The sequence below is a fragment of the Tachypleus tridentatus genome, chromosome 10 (assembly GCF_004210375.1).
Source record: "Tachypleus tridentatus isolate NWPU-2018 chromosome 10, ASM421037v1, whole genome shotgun sequence".
In the NCBI taxonomy this organism is placed as follows: Eukaryota; Metazoa; Arthropoda; class Merostomata; order Xiphosura; family Limulidae; genus Tachypleus; species Tachypleus tridentatus.
In genome coordinates this window covers 176,156,195-176,174,731 of record NC_134834.1, presented here as the reverse complement: position 1 = coordinate 176,174,731, position 18,537 = coordinate 176,156,195, and the positions used below count along the sequence as shown (strand labels likewise).

Sequence of the window (18,537 nt, the reverse complement as noted above, 5' to 3'; positions counted from 1 at the left end):
TAGTCATCACCACCCACCGCCAACTCTTGGGCTACTCTTTTACCAACGAATAGTGGGATTGACTGTCACATTATACACCCCCATGGCTGGGAGGGCGAGCATGTTTAGCGCGACGCGGGCGCGAACCCGCGACCCTCGGATTACGAGTCGCACGCCTTACGCGCTTGGCCATGCCAGGCCAATTGAAGAGGCAAACACGTTGATAAACGAAAAATAAACTTTCAGTAATCCCTCCTTTATTATCATTACCATTCTTGGTAATTAAGGAACTCTTCATACCGTAACGGCCCGACATGGCCAGGTGGTTAAGGCACTCGACTCGTAATCTGAGGGTCGCGGCTTTGAATCCCCGTCACACCAAACATGCTCGACCTTTCAGTCGTTGATAAAAGAATAGCTCAAGAGTGGGTGGTGATAACCAGCTGACCCTTTCCTCTAATCTTACATTACTAAATTAGGGGCGGCTAGCGCAGATAGCCCTCCAATAGCTTTGCGCAAAATTCAAAACAAATCATACTGTTAAAAAAATCAAAACAAGAAATACTAGTAATATACTTTGTGCAATTCTCTCCTTCAATCCGCTCCTCCCTCTATCGTGAAAGTACAATATCGTCTCATATTTTTATTGTAGTTGTTTTACATCTTCCCTTCGTTCAGGATTGGCTGCATAAACTTATCTAGACGTACCTCTCTTTCGTTCAAGCTTAAGCTTGTACAAGCAGCTTTCTTTTGCTCTGGATTATCTCAATAAGCTTGCCAGGAGCTACTATTTTTATCTGTATTACAATATTTATTATTTTGGGTTAGGGAACTGTGATGGCGATTACAAAACCTCATAATGTTTTCAATTGCGTCAACCTTGAAATCTCTTAATTTATAGACCTTCTGTCTACTTTATATATTGCAAGAATAGTATTTATACTAAGCACAGTATACTTGTGTGTGGTTTGGCTTCCTTCCTTTTAAGCTACAGTAACGGAGGAATAAAAATCTGAAGCAGTGATGTGTTTAGTAACTTTAAGGCCCTCTTAAAAATCACCTTGTGAACTCCAGTGATGGAAGGCAAAATTACGAGACGATAGACCTCCCTTCAAATTTATGTAACTTCAGTCAAGAAAATACTATAACTTTCAATACAATTTGGGTATCTTCGGGAAAATTTGCAGATTATCAGAAAATATTACAGAAATTTCGTATACAAACTATCAGACTTTTGTAGCCGGGTTTCAAAGTAGTAACTTGGACGTTCAATTTTGTTTCTTTTCGAATGTTGACTGTCCAACATGCAAAGTGAAATTGTATAATGTGACGGTCAATCCCACTAAAATACTTTTAAATGCGTCGATAGCCCTTGAGTAGCTTTGTGCGAAATTCCAAAACAAAACAAAACAAACAAAAAGCGTCGAAAATGTAAAAAAAAAAAGGTATGTTTTATTAACCTGTAGATGATCTGGAAGGTACTGACGTTGTTCTCTGCTTGTCAATAAAAGTGTTCATACTCATACCAGCCATTCTCAGATACATTTTTATTTCAAGGATGTTTAGATTGTGCTCCTTCCTGTAGATGTGACATATGGGTCACCAGAAGCACCTGCCTATCTTCAAAATTGTAGTGTCCGAGATTGATATATTAATTTGTCCAAAAACAACAAAGAATCACACTGATGAATGTGTAATGACAAGACAGTAAAAGAAGAGATATTTTAGGTGTGTGAACTAGCTGGATAATTCCATACCCGATAGCCCGACAAAATGATTCTCTATCAAACCAACAGAGTGTGCTACTATCTTTGGATGTGATTTATGGGTTGCCATAAGAATTACCCTAATGTTTTGAAAATTGTAGATAGTGGCCGAGACTGATGATCGTTAACTCGTTTGTTTGCCAAGAAACAAGGTAGCACATTGACAAATATGTTATGATACAGTGAAAGAACAGATGTTTCAGTGTGTGAACAAGGTGCAATTCATGGCAGCAACATTAAACAATATGAATCTGGCTGTACAATTCCAAAAAACCGATAGCCTGAAAAAGTGCCCCTCTAACATACAAGTTTGAACAGATGAAATGCACACTAAAGACTGTAGAGTATGTTATCACTTTGCACCCACAACTCACAGACAAGTCATTGGTGCACTTGTTTGACTGGGAGTCCATATACGAGACCAATGTCTCACAGATGCCACCTTGAGCCATACTCACCTACACGATGAGGGAGAAGCTGAAGACGCATCTGACAGCTAATGACAATCCATATGAAGAGTTACTGGTGAATGAAGTACCACCACCTTTGATTGGCTGTCAGCCTCCTGATTAACAAGGTTAGGAATGATCATTAAAAGGTTGGGAAATTATTAGATTAAGCACGAACATGGTTGAAACAAAGTAGCATTTCTTGATATGCAAGCTATTGTGTGATAAACACACAGATGTATGCATTATATTGCACGATTTGCACTTGATTAAAAGTTAGGATAATGTATTTCAAATGCTGTTAATGGAAAGGGTACTGCTACCATACACATTCAGAATACTGTAAATTCTCTGATGTGAAATGTCGTCCAACGTTTTTATAAAATGACAAGTAATTTTGACATGTGGTGAGTACTCTACAGCACATATCATCCAGTAATAACTGTGTTTTTGATTTGTTACCTAAAGTATGATTTTCAAGCAACCGTTGTTGGTGTCATTCAATGGAATTTTTGTAAATAAGTAAGTTAAGCCAGACATAAAACATTCTTTAGGATGGTGTAGGTTTTTAACTTTAACAAATGAGAATGAGTAAATAGCAGTAAATTCATTCAATATAAATAGTTTGAGAACATGTACAAGGAATTTGGTCATTTCATAGCTGTGTATTCCAAATACTGAAAGTGTAGTGCATAGTGAATGATTATGAATATTGGAGAGCCCACACATTATACCAAGTTGTGATCTAAAAGATTGAATACCTTGCTAATAATAATGTTTCTAAGTCTCTAAGAAAGTGCTTAAAAGTTGTTTTTTTTTCCATTCAATTGGTTAGAAGGTGTGTGTGTTTTCTTATAGCAAAGCCACATCAGGCTGTTTGCTGGATCCACTGAGGGAAAAGTGCTATTTGGAATGGTGTTCATTTTTAAGAAGTGAATAAGAAATCCTATCACCTGAACACTTTCACAATATGAATCTTTCTTCTTTAGGGGCCAAGGTAGTCTGCATGGTACCTCAAGATTTGTTACAAAACACATCAAAGAAGCACTAGAAATAAATTATTTTTCTTCTGAGTGTACTATTTCTTGTTATTTCATACCATGTTTTCTTTAAAATTATTATATTTAATCTCAAATGAATGTTTCTTAAGAGTAATTTTATTTAATAACTTCCAATAAATGCTTCTATATAGATTATATAACTGTGATCACATGGTATAACTGAAATTAACATATTTATATAAATGTTTCGTTACACACTACATATTTATATTAACAACACAATACATATCACTCATTTTGTGATGTACTAAACAACTACAAGTTTCTCTCTGGTACATAGTCTCAAGTAATCCACAGCTCCATCTTTATTGCCACAGACCTTACAAATATATTGTTTTCATTAATATGAAACTTTTTTATGATTTTAAAAAATTATTTCTTCCAATTCCTTGCTACACATTACACATCTAGAGGGCTTCTCTAGAGTATGTTACAATGTACTTTCAAGTCATTTTTCTTCTAAATTAATTTTTACATTCCAAACATACATGGTGTTTCTCTCAGACTATCTTGTTTTTTTTATATTTTTGAAGTTGACTTTTAGTATAAAACTCTATCAAATACCACATAACTGTATCAATTCTCTCCATCATGTATTCACACTGCTACCTACACTGCACAAGTTTCACAGGTGAATTTTTTTATGTTTGTTTAGATGAGTACTTCTTCCAAATTCCTTCCCACACACTTCACATCTATATGGTTTTTCTCCAGTGTGTATTCGCTGATGTATTTTTAGATCGCTTTTCTTTCCAAATTTTCTCTCGCACACAACACAAGTATATGGTTTTTCTCCAGTGTGTGTCCTCAGATGTATTTTTAAGTGACTGTTTGTTCCAAATTTTTTGTCACATACCACACAGCTGTATGGTTTCTCTCCAGTATGTATTCTGCTGTGTGTTTTTAGATGACTATTTCTTCCAAATTCTTTTCCACATTCTATGCAGATATAAGGTTTCTCCCCAGTATGTGTTCTATTATGCCTATTTAGATCACTATTACTTCGAAATTCTTTACCACACACTTCACAACTGTATGGTTTCTCCCCAGTATGCACTCTTTCATGGATTTCAAGTTGATTTTTATTTCCAAATTTTTTGCCACACACTATGCAGATGTAAGGTTTCTCCCCAGTATGTATCCTATTATGTTTTTTCAAGTCACTATTATTTCCAAATTCTTTGCCACACACTGCACAACTGTGTTCCTTTTCACCAGTGTGAATTTTTTTATGTCCATTTAAGTGACTACTTCTTGCAAATTCCTTGCCACACACTGTGCATCTATATGGTTTTTCTCCAGTGTGTATTCGCTGATGTATTTTTAGGTCACTATTTCTTCCAAATTCCCTGCCACACACTGTACAGCTATATGGTTTTTCACCAGTGTGTATCCTCAGATGTATTTTTAAGTGACTATTTGTTCTAAATTTTTTACTACACACAGAACAACTGTATTGTTTATCACAAGTGTGAATTTTTTCATGTCTATTTAGGTGACTTTTTCTTCCAAATTCTTTACCACAATGTGAACACCTGTAAGGTTTCTCTCTAGTACGTACACTCCGATTTATTTCAAGTTTATCCTTGTAGTCACCTTCTTTAGAACACACAAAACAACTATATGGTTCCTCCTCAGTGTGTATCCTTTGATGTATGTTTAGTTCTCTATCTTTACTAAATGTTTCACCACACAAAACACAACTGTATGGTGCATCTCCAGTATAGATAATCTCACATCTAAAGTTATTTTCTGTAGAAAATGTTTCATTAATTTCTTCTTCAGAGTTTAGGTTCTGAGAACTGTTGTTTGTTATGTTAGGAACTTCTTGAATTAACACATTACAATCAGGAAATTGTCTTCCACAAAAGGTGTTCATTGAAGTCTCTGAATCTACAAAGATACAAACATACTAGTTACTATGCATATCATGCCAAAATTAAGTTAACCTTTTGATAAAAGTTTCTATTTCAAAAACTACATGTTAATGAAATAGTAACATTACCATTCAAAATATATGAACAAACCCATGTTTATAAATCATAACATGGCTCATTAATAATAATACTTTACAGCTGAGTGCAGGTTTATCTTTTTAATGGCAATTTAAATATGTAATGCATTTTTTAAAACTTGTGTTTTAGAAATTAATACCTTGCAATTCAGAAATTGCATTTTTTCTTTAATGGTTATCTTATTATTTCCACACAAGCATATCTATTTAATGACAATGATTTTTTTTTGTGTTTACAAAAAATAAGTGTTCCCGAATTGTACACAATCTTATAAACTATTATATTATTGAGGGTATGTGAATTAGTTTTTCTATTTACAAGGACTCAGATAACATTTTTCAGTTACAGATTTTGGAAAACAAACAAGGAGCAGTGTTGTGCCTTTACCATGATAACAGTTTTATATAACAGAGCCTTTTATAAACACCTGTTTGTTTGTTAAGCAAAAACTTGCATTATGAGGTATCAATGCTATATCCACCACAAGTTATTAAATCTAGTTTTTCAGTGTTAAAAGTATCATAACATATTGCTGAACTTCTAGGGGGCCATTTTGGGAATAAGACAATGCTTCAGGGCAACTGTCAAAATTCACAGCAGTTAGATAAAACTTGTTCAAAATTAACAAAATGGGCAGTGTTACGAGTGTTAGTTGTAATATTGTACGACATTCTTAATTACTTCAAAGACACTTACATACACATATACGCTTCCACAAGCAAAGATTATACACATGAAAATTTAAATGTTTAATGGATGTGTGTGTATGTGTATTTTCATACCAACTACTTTAAAATATACATTTTTTCAATGACACAGTAATATGGATGTTCACTATATGCTAGCAGAAAAGGAAATTCTATAGCAATATTGTCTTTGTATTCTCATATATACAAACATTCTTTGATTCACATTCAACAGAAATATTTCTTTTTAAATATCTGCCCATGTATCATCATGAGTAAGTTTTCAACTTGTGATTTGGAACTTTGTTATTCTCAATGTTCCGAATTTCATGACACTAATCGCAAGAAAAGTTTTACGTTTGTTATATAGTGAATTAAGAAATAAAAAATAGAATCAAAAGCTGTTTTCTGGTAAATCCACACATGCTGAAATACATTTTTCATTCATGCATGAAACGTAGGTTTAGTTTTATAAAATGCTTCAAGCTCTAGCACCTTCACTGTTGAGTAGAAATAAATGTATTATCAATAACGGGAACTTTAAAATGATCTGCAATCCCCCTTTGTCTTAGTCCTAACATTGAATAAGCCTAAATTTAATAGCAAGATGAATTAACACTAACTTGTGCTCACTTGTTACTTTAGTATAGTTGGGATTTATTGTACTTTGTACCATCAATAAAAAATCTTATGTTATTTAACAATTAACATTAGCCAATTTTATACACTTATTTAATAAGATTATTACTGTATAAACTTATTTACTTAGAAAAGTTTCACGTATACCAGAGGCTTATGCAATTTGGCAGAGTGGCTTTAAATTTTCCATTCAAAGCTCCAATTTTGTTTTTTTATTTTCTTCCACACTCAAATTCAACTTGCATTCTTCATCAGTTCTATCACTTACCTGTGATGAAGTGATAAATGGTTTAATCACACATTTGACTTCCATACAACATGCATAATGTAGGCCACAAGACAAACAGTAGGCTTTATCTGATCTCCCCACCAAGAGTGTACAAGAACTAATTATGCATCATTTATTGTTGAAATTTTGTCTCAAAGAAAAAAAAGTTGACTATATATTGTATTAATAATTATATTTGGATTAATTATCATTAACATATGGTAAAATATTAGTTATAACTGAGAAAAGCATCTTTTGGGATATGGATTGCTGCATTTTTGATTGGATCATTTATCAGTGAAAGGTAATAATTATTTCGACATAGTACATATCATAAACTAGTGTCATTTTAAACTGCTTCACTTGTTAATTTCCAAATATTGTTTCTTATAACGATATCCACTCAGAATGTCTTCAGTAAATTCATTACATCAAACGTTTTTCACAAATAAGAGAATGAAACCAAAATTTTCAAATTGGAATCACTTCAGTTGGTCAGGGATTTGGGCATTGCTCAGTTTGTAAAGACAAGGAAAAAGCAATGAATATTTACAAGGCCATGAACATCCTACTAAAGACTACAAATAATGATTTTAAAATTAAAAGTACACAAAGAAAGGAAAATACAAAAAATATCATTTTAAATTATTTAAATAGACAGATTTTACTGCTGCTTCAAACTGCAGATACACATACATGTAATAGAAATAATCCTAAATAAACATTTTCTTTTTTAAATGGTGAATTCTATTTTTAAAAATGATACATTGTCAGAAGTGTGGTATTCATTGGTTGGCTATGAAGGCCTTTTCTATCTCACATTTTTCATGTAGTTTTGATTATTTGTAAAGGTCTTACTGACTTTATATAAAACTGAAACTATTGTGATTGTTGTTTGTGAAAGCATTCTTTTTCTCACATTTATGTTGTTACTGGAACTCTTCAAACATGTGCAATGAAGGAATTTTTATTTGAATTTTCTCGAGGTCATCATAAGCCACGACAATTGTTTAAAATTGGGTTGACCCAAGTTTTTCACAAAATGTCTTATAAAAAGCAGATCTAATTTGATACAACATTGAATGTCTTTATGTCAATGGCTAAGGCTACTAAAATGATGATAATGGCAAAAAATTTGATTTTCCAGTTGTTGAACAAAATTCTAAATTCATACATTTGTTCTTTGTATTATTACATTATTCTAGTTTCTAAACCCATAGAAAAACAGGCTATGAATATTTTATTGAAACCTAGGCTTATTTTTAAGCTGATACTTTTAAAGTTCAGATTTCCACTCTCTAAAATGTTCTAGTTTCTTACTCTCTAGCAACATAAACTCTTGCAAGCCATTCGAGCATTGCCGAAATGCAGAAGCAATTTAAGCACCATTATACTAGTTAGTAATGCTTCATTTAATTACAGTAAACAATTTATATGTTTACAACAATGAATCCAATCTTATTTTTAGTATTATTATAGGTAGTTTTACATGATACAACAACAACAACAAAAAAGGTTACAACTATTTTAATGACACCCGGACAATAATAATGTATGCAGTACCGAGTAAGTCACAGGGTAGTTTAAACAATAATACTGTATGCAGTACCGAGTAAGTCACAGGGTAGTTTAAACAATAATACTGTATGCAGTACCGAGTAAGTCACAGGGTAGTTTAAACAATAATACTGTATGCAGTACCGAGTAAGTCACAGGGTAGTTTAAACAATAATACTGTATGCAGTACCGAGTAAGTCACAGGGTAGTTTAAAAATTAATTCCAGCACTTTTCGTTTTTTTCATTTGAAAAATTTCTCCAAAAAAGCCCTTCAATTTCTGCCAGTGAATAAATCTGGTGTTCTACTAATGCATATTAATTGGAAAATAATGTGTAACTTACAGTGCATTAATTGGAAACTACCATGTTGAGGATTCATCAGGTTTCATGTTTGCTGTTGTACTTTTTTCTTCAACAACATGGTTTTCTGCAACTATTTCAGTGAATTTTTAACAGTTTACAGATTTAATAGCAACTTATTCTACTGATTTTCGTACTTCGCTTGTTAAATGCAATGTTTATACAAAACCACTTGGCTAAGTAAATAATAGACAGGTATTAAAAAAGCCAATTCAGTAGTAAAATATTGAAAAACGTGTAACATTCCACTGAATACATATGCGTGCGGCTTAAAGTTAATTCTCCATAATTGGAGATAAAAAAACTTAAAACAAGATAATTAAAAATTGTTAACTTAAAAAATGGAACAGGTATCATAAAGTACAGAAGCAAGAAAAAAGACAAAGGTAACATTTTCAAGCCTACAATTTGGCACTCTCAAAAAGAAAGAAAGAGAAGGAAACTAAACTAAACTGGAAATAATATCTATTATTTTCTCAAACTAAAAAACTCCTGTGTTTACTCCACTAAAATTAATAAGCACTGCGAGGCTATAGAAGGTTGCAAACCACAGTGCAAAGTTATGGAAATCATAGCAATGTAAAGTAAGTGTTTTTTCTAGTTATGTTGATGGTTTTAAAAACTTTAAACAAGTTCATATGTATGATTTACAATCACTACCTTTGTTTTTTTAGGAGCAGGGACAACTTCATTATATGCTTTATAGCTTCAAAACACTTTCACTTAAATTAAGATCACACTATAAGACTTTATTGTTGTTGCAAAGGAAGTCATTCTATCAACATAAAAACAGCACCAAGTTGACATCAACAAAAAATTAACAATGAAATCTTACTATTGAAAGAGTTATCAGTGGTATAGAACTTGTGTAGCAAATTGTACTTGATACATCTGTGGATGTAAAATTCTAAATACTCCCATGATTTATAACTTCTTGTGTTATGTACATGTAATAGCAATACAACTGAGTTTTCATATGAGCTAATCTAAATACAGAACAATACACTTTCAGTCAATATTTTCTGTATAGCTATAATAATTATACAATAAATTAATATTGTCTAAGTTTTTAAAGAAATATGGATTTTATTCAATTCACTGTAACATATTTAAAACATGATTTTAGTTAGAATATCATATTTTTTAAAGCTATGTTACATTTATAGTAAACATTATGATAATGACAAGGCATCTTCATGTGTTAGATGAAACTGCTTACAGGAATGAAGGTTTTATTCAGTGCTAAGTCATGACTACACTGTACTTTACCAGAATATCAAAATAGTTCATCAACTGGATTTAAATACTTATGGTTAGTATGAAAGTACACACAGGTTTATGTTAATAACACACATACATGCATTTATATAACATTTATGACTGGGTTTATATGACAGTTTCACTGCTGGTACAATTTACCTCTCTCACTACAGGCTTGGCCCCAAGGTTTGATCTCATAACAATTTTGTGCTTGCTACAGTTTCTAAAAGAGTAGGTGTATCTTTACAAAATTTTGCAGGTCATGTATAAACATTACAAGGCTTTACCATACAAACTACCAGATTATTTTATTAAGTTTTAATATTTTTAAAGTAATGAACTGCTTGTGCATTTTCTTCTTTTCACATGTTGACAATTCAATATGCAAAGTAATTTTGATTAAAATTTAAAATGTTTATGCATTAGAAAATTTTCAAATTTCACAAGAAAAATATTTATAACCTCCAGATAATTAACAAAGGCTTTTTAGAAAAACTTTGTATTTATACATGTTATTTTCATCATTATATCTATGGGTTTGGTCAATTTGACCAAATTTGTAACCAATATAAAAAAATTAGGATATATATATAAATTACATGTCTTACTAAGATTACAGAAATTTCAATGATGTGTTCGATGTGCACTCATGTGAGCACATCAAGCAAGATAAAACTGGCTTTAAAGTGAACTCTCTTCACTTTGTTCTAGCAAATCAATATTTTGTAAAATACAGTCATCTTGATTTTAATACATTACATATGTATAAATATTACTATTTACAAACAAGTATTTCAATTTTTGTTATTTTGGTTAAAACAAAATAGTAAATAAATATGTAAAATGATTTTTTTTCAACTTATAACAAACTTTTTACTCATTTGCATGCTTGTTGTAAAAAGCCTTGTCAACTTTATACATGGATAATAAAAACAATTTTATGTATTATATACATATTTTGAAATAACCAAATACTGTATATTACTATCAATATTACAGAATTTCACTCTAATTTATCAGGCTTATTAACTAAACTGTATTTGGGTATAAAAAAAGAGAATGTTTTTAAGACAACATTTGAACTTGGTTCATCCTTCTAAGATTTGAAACAAAGAGATAATCTTGGGAACTTTCTGCCTTCTAGATGTTGAGAAAACCACATGGGGGACATTCTGAGCTTTCTATTGGATATTCACAGGTTATAGACAGAATCAGGCATATGTGAACAAATATTTCCAAAAATGAAAGAGGTGTATTTGATTTTAGCAAACAGAAAAGACAGAAGGTTCTTATTTTATATTCTAGCTTGTCAATATCAGTAATTTTAGTTTCTAATTGATAAGAAACTACAGCCTTTGTGTTTGGACATCACAAACATCTAATCTGAACCAAAGCTGCATTCAACACACAAATGACACACAAAAATTGATAGATATTTTTGTTTTAATAGTTGCTTTTATAATCAAGAAATTAACTAATGTATAATACTAAAATTTGAATAATATACTATTGTTTGAAACCAAACTTATTGACATAAATTCATGAAGTGGTAGAGCAATAAAATTTTAAATGCAAGTCTACAAATATGATGTGCCCTCTGACCCTGACCATAGGATGACCTGTAGTGAAAGAATTAACAGTTTTCTGTTTCTCACAATGTTTAACAACAGTCCAACAATTCATTAGGTAATAAATAATAATGGTGTAAAGGTTAATGACTGTTGTTTTGAAACTGGCAAACTAATTAGTAAAATTAATTTGCACATCATTATACCAAATAAATTACAATCCATACATCCATAGTTATAATTAGACTATACACACACACGCACACAGTAAGAAGAAAGAATTAGAAATAAACATCATGAAGTTGTTAAATGCATGGTACACTATCAAACTACAGCTTCTTGACCCTCTATTATTACAACTGATAGATGCATGGCTCCCACTTCAAGTGATCTTTATCTAACAGACTTTAGTTTATCATTAAATTTAAAATCTACAAATAATATTTCTTTAACTGAGGTAATCCCATCTATCAGATATAGTTTTCTTATAAGATACATTTTGGAAGAGTATCAACAAACAATCTACCTCAAAGTTAAATGAAAAAACCATCTCTTTTGAAATAAGTGTTCTTGAACAATGTTTCTGTGATGGTATCTTGACTTACCAAAGGCCTCTTCTACATCAGAATCGAGTTGATACAACTCTTCTTGAAATTCATTTTCTTTTTCTGTTCTCAGTATTTCATCTTTTGAACTATCTGGATCATCAGTGCTCTCGCTGAGCTCCAAAACAGCCTCAACTTCTTGCAACTCACCAGGTGACTCAGTTTGCACTTTCAACATAGTGCTCTGAAACATTAAGATCACATTGGATGAATCAATAACAAACAAGAAAGAACTGTTATTACAACAGCCAAACAAGTCTTCTCATCTAGAGAGCTCGACTTGGAAATTTCTCTGTACAAAGACTCTGTAATGTCTTGTCAGTTTACGTCCATAAATGATTAAACTTCAGTAATGCTTCCTGGAAATGAAAATAATATGTTATGATATAGCATCTAGTAATCATTCCAAAGCTTAGGTATTGTAAAATAAGTAAAGGAATTTCAGGAACCTGTTTACATCAACATGTACTAAAAGTAGTCTTTAACACTCAAGTTTTTTGTCAGTTCACTGTATCAACATCTGTATTTGTAATGATATATAACATAATATATACTATAATTTTGTATTTACCAAAGTTTTTTTTCATGAATTTTGAATAGTTTTTAGTAAGCATTACAGACTTGTTGCACACAAAAATAATATTCCTGAACAAAGTATTTTTGCTACACCTCTGTCTGTGAGCTTCCAAAGCCATTACTAAATCAGAGTAAAAGATTATATTCATGCCAAGAATTAAAACTTCTTACAATTCTCATATTTCACTAATAAAAACTCTAGGATATCCTAAATTAATATTAATAGCTGTTTTATCAATAAAACTTTGTATTTTCTCTACCCTAATATTAACTGTATGACATGTACAAAAAAAGTTAAAAGGAATACCTTTATTTTTTGAATGCATATTCTTATTTCAGGCTTTGAAGTTACTTATCTTCAGTTTTAATTATCAAACTTAACACCTTTTTTTTATTATTTCATTAGAATTTCATAAATTAGCTGCCTTTCTAATGAAGCTATAAAAAAAAATTCTATCAAATGTTCAGAGCAAGAATATGAAGTTTTCACACCAAGAAATTACACCAGATGGTGTTATCATGTGGGCATCAAAACTTACTGCTAAAAAGTTGCTTGTAATTGTAGGTAATTTTCTAATTATTTGGAAACTCAGCTTATTTTTGAAGTAAAAAAAATTCCCCATATGGAGAATTCAGAAGTTAGAACAAAAAAGATACTTGGTAACTTTTAAGATCTCTTTTTGAAATTAAGGAGTCAGAATATAAGAATTTAACTTATAAATTTTGCTTGCATGCTAAGTGTATCGAAAACACATTTAAAATAAAGTGGTTTGATTAAATTTTGAATGTAATGCTGTAAAGGGTGAAAAGTTGGTGACCCCAGACAACTTGTTATGGCATTGATTAGAAGCTATAAGGCCAATTTAATTTTAGAAAATTATTAAATATATACTAGCAAACTTTATTACAAATGGGTGAACAGTCACTTTTCCTAAAATAGAAAACTATCAAAGTTTTTATTTTACAAGTTACCTCAGTTGTTCCTGTTACTTCACTGTTATTTTCTTGTCCCTCTTCTGCTACAACAGACTCATGGGCAGCATGTGTAGCTCCTTGACATAAAGACAAAGACTCCCCAGTTGCTAAAGGTATTAGTAACATATTTATCTTTAATAGTACATACAGTGAGGATTTAAATGCCACTAAATTTAAACAAATAAAGACTTTGTTATGAAACATACCAGGGTACAGGCTAATCCAAATTTTACCCAAGTTAACTCTTTTGCACCTTGTCTACCTTGAGTGCAAAAATACAATACTGAATTAAAAGGAATACTGAAAATAAATTTGTTGTTAATTTTTCACACATATAAAAATAAATCTTCAGAGCTGAAATCAATTCCACAAAAAGTTTCATTTACTTACTTTTATACATAAAAATTAAAATAATTTGAAAGTTTGATTTTTGGGTTTATTTCAGCATTTTCTCGAAAAAATTAAGTGTTTCTGTGGATTTTCTGAATTTTGTTCCGAGCATAATATGAAGTTTGTAGTCTCCTAGAAGAAATCACAATAGTTTTGTACAAAGCAGTGGTAATATGTTAATGCAACTTAAATAAGTGTAGTTCTACTGATTTCTAGTAGTCAACCACAGTTATGTTTTTACATAACTGCTTATACCTCAGCTTCAAAATTCATAGGTTTACACATTTAAGCATGTTATGAAAACTTTTTCAGTTTGTTGGAGCAGTAAAAAAGACAGTAAGGTTGCCATTTCAGTTAAGATGTTGTAAAAGCTTGGCTATGAACTGCTTGACTTGTCAACAAAAGTTGCCAAAAAGAAATGAAATAAAATACAAGTTAATATAAAACAGGTTTAAAATAATTACACACATTAGATGAAATGTTCCAATTAAACATTTTAAATAGTCAACATGATTATAATCATGTCATGGTAAAAAGTTATTTTTACCACATTCCAGTAATGATAAACTCAGTGGTACTATGTTTTGATTTTTGATTGATAGAAATAAAATGTACAGGTTTATTAAATAAAATCTATTTGAGAGTATCAAAATAATTTAAGAAGAAACAACACTTAGTAAACAGATATACAATAAAGGATAGACGATTGTATTGTTTGTTTGTTTTTGAATTTCACGCAAAATGACACTAGGGCTACCTGCACTAGCTGTCCCCAATTTTGAGGTGTGAGACTAGAGGGAAGGCAGCTAGTCATGACCACCCACTGCCAACTGTTGGGTTACTCTTTTAACAATGAATAGTGGAATTGACTGTCACATTATAATATCCCCACAGATGAAAGGACAAGCATGTTTGGTGTGACAGGGGTTTGAACCTGTGGCCCTCGGATTATGAATCAAATGCCTTAACCCTCCTGGTCATGCTGGGCCTAAACACTTGTAACTGTTGCTTAAAAATCATGCTGCAATGAAATATCTGAAATGTCAAACATACAAATTCAAGAAAAAAATATCATATTTCACTTAGAGAAGCTACATAATCCATAAAAAATAATTCAGGTTTCAAACTATTCCAGCCAGTACTTTTCTTTTATAATACAATAAAAGAAACCACACAACAGGAACATCAAATCAATGCACTTATGTATCACACAGTTAAAAAACTTTTTTTTCTAAACAAATTTCTAAAAATTGAAATCCACAAATAATAATAATGAAGGTATACTTATTAAAATTAAACTCTTCAATAATTGGTTTAATGAGCTGAATGGTGTACTTAAGTGATAACTCTTTTCAATTACTGTGGAAATGCTGCACAAGAAACTGAGGTTCTTTGCATTTTTATTGATTTGAAAAGGATAATGCAATAACATTCCCTGACAACTTTCAATATCATGACTAGTTCTCCATTAACTGAAGTGCCCTGAGGTGAATCTGACTTTATAAATAATAAAACTACATTTCTGAATTTATTTAAGTACTAATTATATTATTACATGTACTAAATAATTATACCTTTTCATATTCTATATTATTATAATGTATTTTTTTTAAAAATAAAAACCAAATTAACTAATCTTAGGATTATAATAATTTTTTTGTATTTTTCTGTGTGATGCATAGCCTATATACTGTATCAGTTAAACTTAAGCTATAAAGAAACTATTAGCATCATTTTGGTATTTTGGTTTGTTTTGTTATGTGCTTCAAAGAGAAATTCTAAAAACTAAATGCAATGTTATAATTATATAATTTTCTCCTCATCACAGGCTGTGTTACAATTGCCACAATAAAAAACAATGACCTTTACAAAACAGTTGCACTATTTGGTAGAGCCATTGAAACTCCTGCTCACTTCAGAAACTAGTTCAGTGATGCCACAAATATGGGATGGACAAATGACATCTGGAGGAATTTGTGCAAGAAAGGTAAAATGGCATTTTGACAAGCTAGGAGATGAAACTTGTCAACTCAGATTGTGTTTTTCAGAGTAGATGCATTTACATGCGTCTTCATAGAATCAATACACAGCTTTCAAATTGTTTTTACATTTTACAGTCACTCATTGACTAAATCAGCATCATAACATAAAAGAGCAACGAGGGATCTTATGGACCATCTTCACAATCCTTTTTAACATATTAAACAAAAAAGTTAGCCCTTATTTCAATATTTAGTAAGCTCTTCCTTAAACCTAATTGAATTAGTTGCATCTACCACATCTGAAGAGAACTCATTTGAAGACCAACCAACCAGTTAGAAAAGTAAAGTTTTCTTAACTGAAGGTGCCTCCTATCTTGCAAAATTTATAATTGTGTTCCCTAGTCTTACCAATTCATTATTAAACATGGAAGAGGATAATGCATCAATGTTATCAATCTTAAACACCTTAGTCATATCCTTCCTAACTCTCCTTTTCCAAGAGAAAAACAAGTACAAACATTCTTTTACTTATCTTCATATAACATCCTTTTCATCTCAAAAGTCATTTCCGTAGCCCTTTCAAATAATTCAATGTCCTTCCTAAGGTAAGGATCTGAAGACTGAAAACAGTACTCAAAACGTGACTTAATCAATAGCCTATAAAATGACATAACTCCTTTACACTTGAATTCAATATTTACGTAGATACAACTTAAAACCCTATTTGCCCTGCTGTTAGTAACAATATATCACTTGGATGGCTTAGGATAATGATGAATCAGAACAATGTTAAAGTTATTCCCATTAAATTAAATGCAAGATATTTCATGTGACATATCACAAGTTGAATTATGGATATACTGATTTTGATTACTTATTGAGCTGTAATATTAAGTGACATTTGCTTCTAAAATCCTTTTTGTAAAACAGTAGTCAGCAATACCCAAATCTGCAATATAACCAGCTAATTTAAATAACCTATTGATTATTTCTTCATCTATATCATTGATGTAAATCAAAATTCATGGATGTACAAAATTAATAAAGTCACTTCTTCCTGCAAGTGATTTTTAAGGAGCCTGTGTGTATTTTCTTTCAGCAAAGCCACATGGAGCTGTCTGATGCATCTACTGCAGGAAGTCAAATCCCTGACTTTAACATTGTAAATTCAAAGACTTACTGCTGCCCCATCACTGGACATAAAGCAGCTAAAAAACTGGCCAATTGTTTCAAAGTTTGACATCAACAGTGACGAATTTAGCATCCATCTTGATTTTACAACAGTCCCTTAGCATATGTTGTTCAAGTTTGTACTGTAAATCTCCTGTTTCTCACTCTTCCACTAACAACAGAAATTGCTGAACACTCATTTTCAAAACAATTCATGTGAACTTGTACAACTTGTGAACTGAATATTTAAAAATAAGTAAGAAATAAGCCTAAAGAAATGACTGTTCACTTTGTAGAAGGAAAACCATGTACCAATGAAAATCAAAACAGGTAAATAAAGACCATCATATAATAAATGTAATCCTATACAGCTTAATACATTATAAATTAAGTATTGGTAAATAATGAATTCTTCACATGTTTGGTGGATATAAACAATGTGGCTGCTTTCATTTAATTTCTGCACTATAGCCTGTTATTCACTAACTGAATTACTTTGATATAAAAATTATGAAAAACAGAACATCACACTTTCTCCAGACAGAATATTGGCTACAACCAGTGAAAGAGCAACTTTCATTGGTATATTTATAACCAATAGAGCAAAACTCAACCAAAGATGGCAAGACCATGCTTGAATCATGTTAAGTAATTTTAGAACATAAAGTCAGACCAATAATATACCTGAAACTTTCTTTACAAATTTGCATGCAAAATTATTCCTTGAAAAATGTTGATTTCAGCATTTAAAACTGAAAAAACAATCACTACAGTACTACACATGTGAATACTCTAAGTTCAAACAAACTATGTCATGATGCTAAAAAGAATAATTTTCAGTTACAACCTGTAGTAAAGAACACTAAAAAGGCTACTTAAAAACAGTCAAGTAAAAGTGCACACTTCACATTTTCATTACAACATCAAATTTAGAAGAAATACAAAATACACGTGCAACAAGAAGGAATTTTGTCCTTCAAGGCTATTCCTGCAAACATATTCTCATTAAAAAGTATAAATTAAAGTAGCCCTTCTTTAGCTTTTATAAAGTGTTAGGGTCCACTACTGCTGATAGCAACTCATTCCATAAGCTTGTTAAAAAAAACAAATACTGGAGCACTACTTGTAATTTTCAAACCTTAAACTTGTGGTATCTCATCCTGTTGTCTCCATGATGCAAAGAAGTCAGATGTTGGGGCTTAATCCTGCTAAATTCCCAGATAATCTCAT

At 31.2% G+C, this 18,537-nt stretch overlaps 1 protein-coding gene across 7 annotated transcripts in view; it reads right to left on the bottom strand.

Moving 5' to 3' along the window:
• Positions 1–3,528: 3,528 nt before the first annotated feature.
• The window catches only part of LOC143230977 (uncharacterized), a 38,680-nt gene continuing 23,671 nt past the window's right edge, over positions 3,529–18,537 (bottom strand). For 6 of the 7 annotated variants that reach the window (XM_076465347.1, XM_076465348.1, XM_076465346.1 and 3 more), the window contains 3 exons: positions 13,763–13,872; positions 12,215–12,398; positions 3,529–5,148 (listed from right to left, as the gene is read on the bottom strand). In XM_076465347.1, coding sequence (XP_076321462.1) covers positions 3,881–5,148; positions 12,215–12,398; positions 13,763–13,872 — 1,562 coding nt within the window. In that variant the 3' untranslated portion in view covers positions 3,529–3,880. The remainder of the gene's footprint in view (positions 5,149–12,214; positions 12,399–13,762; positions 13,873–18,537) is intronic. The other variant, XM_076465350.1, reaches the window with a different exon arrangement.